The sequence below is a fragment of the Oncorhynchus clarkii genome, chromosome 7, assembly GCF_045791955.1.
Source record: "Oncorhynchus clarkii lewisi isolate Uvic-CL-2024 chromosome 7, UVic_Ocla_1.0, whole genome shotgun sequence".
NCBI lineage: Eukaryota > Metazoa > Chordata > Actinopteri > Salmoniformes > Salmonidae > Oncorhynchus > Oncorhynchus clarkii.
In genome coordinates, this window is record NC_092153.1 from 53,405,614 (window position 1) to 53,415,321 (window position 9,708).

The 9,708-nt window shown below is 43.4% G+C and overlaps 1 protein-coding gene across 1 annotated transcript; it reads left to right on the forward strand.

Moving 5' to 3' along the window:
* Positions 1–456: 456 nt before the first annotated feature.
* Positions 457–9,182, forward strand: LOC139414318 (taste receptor type 1 member 3-like). The gene is made up of 8 exons (XM_071162237.1): positions 457–677; positions 873–1,173; positions 1,716–2,072; positions 2,419–2,835; positions 2,941–3,144; positions 3,585–3,705; positions 4,010–4,380; positions 4,559–9,182. Exons 1-8 carry the CDS (start codon positions 475–477, stop codon positions 5,246–5,248), a joined length of 2,664 nt encoding a protein of 887 aa, XP_071018338.1. The 5' UTR covers positions 457–474; the 3' UTR covers positions 5,249–9,182.
* The last annotated feature ends 526 nt before the right edge of the window (positions 9,183–9,708 follow it).

Sequence of the window (9,708 nt, forward strand, 5' to 3'; positions counted from 1 at the left end):
AGGCCTAATCAGCCAACCACAAGCAAATGTCAGGAAAATACTCTGGAAGTGTCTGACAAGAACCTGTCGCCTGGTAATTTCCATATGTTGGTGTCTTGTTTCAAACATCTTCAGGCAAATGTAAATGCACCTCCGGCGTCATGTTGAAAGCAACAGCACACCTCTGGTGAGACTTGTACTCTGGTACAGGGCAGCCTGATCCGAAGTACTTTATTCACTACCCAGGAGGTACAGACAGACGGAGAGTACAGCTCTCCCCATCGACTCGCTGGGCTTGTACAGGTGAGTTTCTCCATTACTGGTTGTATGGCAAATTACCTTTGAAATGACTTTCCCTTCTTTTTCTTTCCCTCTGACCCTCTCTCTTTCTCTCAATGCATCTTTCTACACTGGCATTCGCCGATGCCTGCTTTAAGTTCTCTCTGATGTTTGCCATGATGTTTGCCTAGCCTGCCTCTACCTGCCCTCAGCAGCATGGCGGTGCCATTAAGACTGCTGGTTCTATGCTGGGTGTTAGGAGCAGGGCGTAGTCAGAGCTCTCCACCATGGTTCCAGAACATCACTACCAACCTGTTTAACTCTTCTGGAGACATCCTCCTCGGGGGGCTCTTCCCCATCAACGAGCTCACCAGCAACCTGAGCCACAGAGTGAAGCCGGACAACATTAGCTGTGATAGGTAGAGTAACTCAAGATCCTTTTTGCTAAATATGATTTTTGCCCTATGTCAAGTGTCTTCATACTGTAATCATATTAGCCGATTCTGCATATCTCATTCGAATTAGTGCTTGCTTCTCATTCGTTTAAATGATTTGAATTATTGAATTATAGCACAGCAGTAACAACCCCTCCCTGTCTGTGCTTCGCCTGGCAGGATTAATGAGCATGGGCTAGGTATGGCCCTTGTGATGAAGTACACAGTGGATGAGATCAACGCCAACTCCACCCTACTCCCTGGCATCAGGCTGGGCTATGAGATCTTCGACACCTGCAAGCAGTCTGCCGTCATCGTGAAGCCCACACTCCTCTTCCTCACTGAGGGCTCCAACCGAGAGCTGGCCGTCATGTGTAACTACACAGACTATGTGACCCGTGTGGCGGCTGTCATCGGCCCATCCACCTCAGAGATGGTCTCAGTCATAGGAAAACTATTGGGATTCTTCCTCATACCACAGGTTAGTATGGTCACATGATGGAATGCTATCTTTCAATGCAAACAATGTCATCCTCATATAATGTGATGCAAAATGAAGATTTCCGATTTGTCCATTGTTTGACAATCCCTCGAATATGATTTGGATTGAACTGTGTGCTGTGGTGGAACACAGATGGTGGAATATGATTTTGGATTGAACTGTGTGCTGTGGTGGAACACAGATGGTGGAATATGATTTTGGATTGAACTGTGTGCTGTGGTGGAACACAGATGGTGGAATATGATTTGGATTGAACTGTGTGCTGTGGTGGAACACAGATGGTGGAATATGATTTGGATTGAACTGTGTGCTGTGGTGGAACACAGATGGTGGAATATGATTTGGATTGAACTGTGTGCTGTGGTGGAACACAGATGGTGGAATATGATTTGGATTGAACTGTGTGCTGTGGTGGAACACAGATGAAAATGTGAGATTCAACTGCAGTGGAGACATAATTGCTTTTTGTATCTACCGTTGCTACTTATGTCTCATTACCATCATCCCTCTGTCCTCTGTAGATCAGCTACCTCGCAACTAGTGACTTGTTCAGTGACAAGAGTATGTACCCATCGTTCCTGCGCACCGTGCCCAGTGACAAGAGGCAGGTGGAGGCCATGGTGCGTCTGCTGAACAGGTTCCAGTGGAACTGGGTGGCCGTGGTGGGCAGTGAGGATGAGTACGGACGCCAGGGCCAGCGCCAGTTCTCCACCCTGGCAGGAAGGAGCTCCATCTGTGTGGGCTACGAGGGGTTAATCCCTATGTACCGTGACCCACAGCCAGTGATCAGAGAGATCCTGGACCGCATCGCAGAGGCCAAGGTGGGAGTGGTGGTGGTCTTTTCCCTCTCCCAGCCTGCCAGAGCCTTCTTCACTGAGGTCAGTGAGATAGCAAGCCACATAAGAGTTCTGGAGACCGACAAAATTGTAAAACAAAATCTCACAAGCTTTTCAAAAAGCTTTATGCAGCCATTGGTTTGACTGTTTTTAAAGTACATTAATGCAACTCATTTACAGTATCTAAATTCAGATTAGAACATTTGTCTGTAAGTAGCAACGTGCATGTGCTATAATTCAGTCAATATCTGATAGATTATAAAAAATGTGAAAAGTTTGGAGTTTCTTAATCAATTTTCCAACTATTTCATTTATTACAATAGTTTTAAAAACATTTTAACAATTTCAATGACCATTGCTACAATACCAACATGCTGTTTGTGATCAGGTGATCAGGAGGAATCTGACAGGTGTGTGGGTGGCCAGCGATGCGTGGGCCCTGCACAAAGACGTATCAACTCTCCCAAACATCCACACTGTGGGCACTATCATTGCCTTCGCAGTCCAGAGCCAGACCCTGGCCCTGCTCACACCCTACACCAGTGAACTATTCTCCAGGATCAGAGAGGAGAGGGCCAGGCAGCCCTCACCAGATACAGAGTCAACCCGTGGTATGAACCAGTGCCCAGACTGCTGGAACCTGTCCCCAGACAACGTAGGTCTAGTGACAGAGCCCATACTGCTGAGGTCAGCTTTCAGTGTCTATGCTGCCATCTACAGCGTTGCACACGCACTGCACAATCTGCACGGGTGCAATGCCAATAGTTGCCCGAGGGGCCCTAAAATCAAAGTCTATCCCTGGCAGGTACATTCTCCCTCACAGTTACTTTTTTTCTCTCCAGATAATGATTATGTGAGACTGTGCAAGGATACTTTTACAAATGTAATGAACAACACTCTCCCCCTGCAGCTGTTGGGGGTGCTGAAGAAGGTAAACTTCAGTCTAAATGGAAGTCATTTTGAGTTTGACAGTAATGGAAACCCAAACATTGGCTACAACGTACTACAGTGGGTCTGGAGAAACAACAGTCTGAGTTTCAAAGATGTCGGCACCTTCTATAAGAACCTGTCAATTAACAACACCCTCATCCAATGGCATACAGGCAGTACTAAGGTAATCGCCGCCCCATCTCCTCATCAAACATAATGTTGGATTTGATTGGCTTTTCACATTTTGACCTCTGGGATTAAGCCTTTTTAATGTGCCAGCTATGCTCCACAAAGTGGTCACTTTTCTACGTTTCTTCAGCTAGAGTAGATTGCATTTTTCTTTTATGCAACAAACTCAATTGTCACCACTATTGGTTAAAGCTGCTCAAATGTTTGACATAAAAAAGTATTAATTTAAGTGTGTTTACCACAGGAGGTTGGTGGCACCTTAATTGGGGAGGACAGGCTCTTGGTAATGGCTGGAGCGGAATTTGTGGAATTGTATAAAAAAACAACAACATGGTTTTCGTGTGTTTGATGCCATTCCATTCGCTCCGTTCCTGCCGTTATTATGAGCCGTCCTCCCTTCAGCAGCTCTCCTCTCTGACCCCACCTCTGCTGCAGGCCCCTGAGTCTACCTGTTCCTCTGAGTGTGGCCCTGGCCAGGTGCGCAGAGTGAAAGGTTTCCATTCCTGCTGCTATGACTGTATTGAATGTTTACCGGGCACCTTCCAGAATGGCACAAGTGGGTGATTCACACTCACAGACATTACATCCATCAATCTAGGCATTAAAAAGGCCATCACTCTTGTGATTTGGTTTTGTAGATTTCTTTGATATTTTCCTTGAGCAACATGCTGAAACTAACAGATGAACAGACTAACAGCTTTACACCTTTGTCACACACTGCCAACATTGTGTTTAAAAAATGCCCAATAAATTGACAAAATTGAAAGATGTGAGTGGTGGTCTTATAAGTCTTTCTACTCTTATCTGGTTCTATCATTCTATTATTCTAACCACGTCTCTGCTCCCTCTCTGTCTCCAAGTGGACATCCAGTGTACCCAGTGTCTAGATGGCCAGTGGTCCCTGGTACGTAGCACCAACTGCACCGAGCCTACCTTTGACTTCCTGACCTGGAGTCAGCCTGAGTCCCTGGGGATGCTGCTGGCCATGCTGGTGCTGCTGGTCTGTCAGGGGGCTGTGGGGGTCCTTCTCCTGCAGCACCGGGGGTCTCCACTGGTGAGGGCCTCTGGGGGGGCCCTGGGTGGTGTGGCCCTCCTCAGCCTGATGGGGGGCTGTGCCTGCCTGCTGCTGTTCCTGGGCCAGCCGGGGGAGCTGGTGTGTCGTCTGCAGCTGCCCCTCAGCTCTATTTTCCAAACGGTCACCCTGTCCACCATCCTAGCCATCTCCCTGCAGGTAAGGCCTAGACCTGTGGAACACAAAACAGACATGAATCATGGAGATATTATATAGCTAAATAGGTTTTCTTTGATTAAAAAAATCCAACAGTTCAGGAGACATTTGGATGAATATGAGCGAGGAAGACGCAGAGTATCATGAATCCTGGAGTAGCTCATTCTCTGTCCTCCTTCAGATTGTGTACGTGACAGAATTCCCTGGCAAGGCTCCTTTTCATCTGGATACACTGAGAGGCTCTGGAGGCTGTCTGCTAGTATTGGCCTGCTGTGGAGTGCAGGCAGGGATCTGTGGGTACTATGTCCAGGAAGGGCCCTCTCTATCCCAGTACCTGGCCAAGATGAAGGTGACCTTTGTGAGGAAGTTCCTGCGATGCCCTGTGGAACCCATTTTAGGTCTGGGCCTGATGCAGGGCTTCAATGGCCTCCTCGCCCTCACATCCTTCATGTGCACCTTCATGTCTGTGAAGAGCGTTCGACAGTACAACCTGGCCAGAGATATCACCTTCTCCACCCTGACCTACTGCGTGGTTTGGGTGGTCTTCATCCCCATCTACACCGGTCTGAATGACAAAGACCGCTCCATCGTTCATGTATCTGTCAGTTTGCTCAGTAACATGGGGCTGATGGCGGCCTACTATCTGCCAAAATGTCACCTGCTGCTGAAGAAACCTGAGCTCAACACAGAAGAGCACTTTCGTACCTTCCTCGAGGAGGCTGAAGCAACTCCTCAGGATGAGCATGACCAGGGACCTGCAGAGGAAAAACAGGGATCTGCAGGGGAGGGACAGGGATCAGGGGAGGGGCAGGGATCAGGGGAGGGGCAGGGATCAGGGGAGGGGCAGGGATCAGGGAAGGGACAGGGATAAGGAAGGGACAAGACTTGGGACCTTTATTCTGTTTAATTTTTAAATAATGTATTCAATTTAGTTTATAATGCATTGTTTCACAATTTTTGCAGAGACATATAACTGCAATCATTCAATCAAACTAGTCTACATGCACATGAAATGTATAACAAAGACTTGACAATTGAGGATGTGTGTGACTAAGTTCAACCAGATGTGCTAAAAGGTGCAGCATGCTGCACTTGCCTGCTACGATCTGTGATGTAGTTTGCTAGATCACCACCAGGGGACGCCATCATACAATTTACAAGCCGTTTACAGACTGAAAAAGCCATTAGGTAAAAACTATCAGTCAGTCAATGTGGCTTTTATTGAATAGTATGTAGGCCTAATATATTGTACAGTAAAACAACATCCGATTCCATTATAATGGGTTGCCGTGATTGTCTTATTCGTGAAAATAGACACTATGCAGCAAAGGCATACTAGGCTAAGTCACAATAATTTTTGCTATAGGCTACTAAAAATGTTATGCTCATAGACCAATGTGTAGCCTATAGGTATTATACTACGCATAGGCCTAGAGCACTGCGATGAACGAATTGCGTAGAGAATCAATTGAGTGATGTAGTATTTATGTATATGTAAATCTCAGTGAATTTGAACTAGGCAACAGATAATTAAAAGCCCACTAAATTGTTCTGATTAGCCTGCCGTTGGCCTCGGGCATGTTTTGACGTTTTCTTCGTCTATTTCAACCTGTGAGTGTGACGATGTAAACGGTAAAATACGGAACCATCACACGTTTCCTAGTCTACTGATTAAATTAAACGACAAAACCAAATTCGTCAACCATAAATGACAACACAAAGCGTTTTATTATTTTTACTCCAAGTTCTGCAATGTCATGAGCTCACCTTGACGTTTTCTGCCGTTGAAAAGCAGGTGTAATGACTCTATGCGCTCATAGTCCAGTAGGCATACGTATGGTTTGGTGAAGCTAAAAACGGTTACATCCTCTGGTTATTAACTGGGATAGGTCACCCCTGTGACCAACTCCACACATTACATTGATGTGGAAGCTGCGTAAAGCTGAAAGCCCGTGCCCTCGAACATAACCAGCTCTTGATAATCCATCCATTAATATACAGTGTCATAGGCCTAACGTGCACAGTAATATCTAACGGTGTTAATGCATGATAAAGATTCACTCAATGAATCCGATTTCGTGAGCAATTTCGAATAATAAGCACTTGAAATTATTCATATTAAGAAGAAACCTTTCTATTGCTTTGGAGAAAAAAAAAGAAACTTACATCGAGTCCAGTGCTTAAATTAACTTCTGAATAATTGAACGAAATTCATTTCAATAGTGATAATATGATCATTTAAACATGAAGCACAACATGGAGTGATTTGTACAAAATAATTCGCCTATAGGCATTGGAAAACTTTAATCCCTTATAGTAAGAATTAGAAAAACACTATGTTGGTCTATAGCCCACTCTTGATAAAAGCATCCCCTAATTTCGAAATTGAGTTTTGGAATGAAGATGAACACACTATTTACCACATGGTTGCTGGTATGACTGTATTATGAAGTCTGGTATTGTGCTGAGCCATATATTGTTACCCAAACAAGACATAAGACAAATGGAAAAACTTCACATAGTCCTTATGTTCTATTCTTCTGGGCCCGCTGATTACGTCGCGTGATAAAAGTTGTTTCTTACTATAAACTAATGTGGGAATCAGAGAGCTCTAATGAAGCGGTTAGGGATAAAGCATCCGTTGCTCTGATGCGGTCCCTGTCGCCCCGAACACTACAGGCTTGGTTTCATTGGGCAAACAACCAGCATCAAACGTGTTTATCAAGTCCGGTGGCGGCAAGAACCACCATCCACCGGGGAACTGGAGCAGCAGCGGGAGAGGTGCGACCATAGAAATGCCCTCTCTTCCTCTGTGCCTTTGGCGTGTTTGATTAAAGCTTGTTACTGTTTTGAATTTGAATAATAATCCTCCAAACTAAAGGCGACCTTTGTCTGGGCAGAATGTATGGCCATTATCATTGCAATTATTTAATCAAGAGCTGCAGCTAATAGTTTAAAAAACAAACGTTTTAAATGGGCAAGAACGAGACGCTAAATTGGAACACTTGCCAAAATGTAGTATTTAATTATGTCGCATTATAGCCCAGACAACTATTGTTAATGTGTGCGCAAAGACTGCGTAAGTTTCTTGACCACCACAAGATGACACGGGCATGGAGGATATCAGCGGAATGATTTCTTCAGATAGACCCATATCGATTTAAAACGTTTCATCAGCTATTTCAAATTACACTGCACTTCAAGATTATTATTTACACTGAACAAAAATATAAACACAACATGTAACAGGTGTGGCATATCAAAAATGTGAGGTTTTGTCACACTTGGCAGAGTTCCTCTGTTCAGTGTCTGTGTTCTTTTGCCCATCTTAATCTTTTATTTTTATTGGCAAGTCTGATAACTTTGCAACTCTGCCTAGAAGGCCAGCATCCCAGAGCCGCCCCTTCACTGTTGACGTTGAGACTGGTGTTTTGCGGGTACTATTTAATGAAGCTGCCAGTTGAGGACTTGTGAAGCATCTGTTTCTCAAACTAGACACTAATGTACTTGTCCTCTTGCTCAGTTGTGCATCGGGGCCTCACACTCCTCTTTCTATTCTGGTTAGAGCCAGTTTGCGCTGTTCTGTAAAGGGATTAGTACACAGCGTTGTATGAGATCTTCAGTTTCTTGGCAATGTCTCGCATGGAATAGCCTTCATTTCTCAGAACAAGAATAGACTGACGAATTTTTGAAGAAAGTTATTTGTTTCTGGCCATTTTGAGCCTGTAATCGAACCCACAAATGCTGATGCTCCATATACTCAACTAGTCTAAAAAAGGACAGTTTTATTTCTTCTTTGATCAGGACAATAGTTTTCAGCTGTGCTAACATAATTGCAAAAGGGATTTCTAATGATCTATTATCCTTTATAAATGATAAACTTGGATTAGCTAACACAAGGTGCCATTGGAACACAGGAGTGATGGTTGCTGATAAAGGGCCTCTGTACGCCTATGTAGATATTCCATTAAAAAAAAAACTGCCGTTTCCAGCTACAATAGTCATTTACAGCATTAACAATGTATATACTGTATTTATGATCAATTTGATGTTATTTTAATGGACAAAAAATGTGTTTTTCTTTAAAAAACAAGGACATTTCTAAGTGACCCCAAACTTTTAAACGGTACTTTTATTTTGAGCCGTCTTTGCCGTCAACCAAAACGGAGCACCTGGCTCACGCCCAGGAAGCAGCCCGGTTCTAAAACGAACGCAATAACCCGGGGCAGGCCCGGGACATTAATCAAATCCCCTCAATAGACGGGTTGGTTGTTTAGCAACAATACCGACACATGCACAATTATGGGAGAAAACAGAAGGTGTTGGCTTAGATTGTTGACAACATGTAAACTATATTCCGTCTTCCATATTTATTGAAAACATAAATACATTTTCACAATGAGCACTTGTTGTCTCTCAAATACATCTTTACAGTTGTTGGTTAGCTAGCTAGCAAATTTTAACATGACTTTTAATGACTGCAAAATGTATAGTATTTAGCGGTTCATGTAAAGTAAGTGCTAAATAAAGTTTCATAAACCAAAAGTTTGTGTGAGAGCACGGTGAAACCAACCTAACTTGTAGCCTAGGCCTATGGCCTAATGTGAAATAAATTACTCCAACCAAAATATCCATGATATTAGTTAGAAAATGACTTTGTTGATAAAGTTATATATACTGCTGTTAAATAATGTTCAGCATAATAGCTGAAGACAATACAATCGATGCAATAAGGGGGAACATGAATTCATGAAATTACCAAACTGTGCGAGGCCAGAACTAAGAACAATATGGCTGTTGAGAAAGAGAAAGTGAAGAAGACTGAGCTGTGTAGGATTAAAAGAAGCTTTTTCTGGGTCAATGGATGCATCTCAATAATATCAAATCAAATCTTATTGGTCACATACACATGGTTAGCAGATGTTAATGCGAGTGTAGTGAAATGCTTGTACATCTAGTTTCGACAGTGCAGCAGTATCTAACAATAAATCTAATAATTACACAACAACTACCTAATGCGCACAAATCTAAGGAATGGAATAAGAATATATAAATATAAATATATGGATGAGCAATGACAGAGCAGCAAGATGCAATAGATGGTATAAAACACAGTATATACATATGAGATGAGTAATGTAAACATATGTAAACATTATTAAAGTGGCCTTATTAAAGTGACTAGTGATCCATTTATTAGAATGGCCAATGATTTCAAGTCTGTAGGCAGCAGCCTCTCTGTGTTAGTGTTGGCTGTTTAGCATTCTGATGGACTTGAGATAGAAGCTGTTTTTCAGTCTCTCGGTCCCAGCTTTGATGCACCTGTACTGA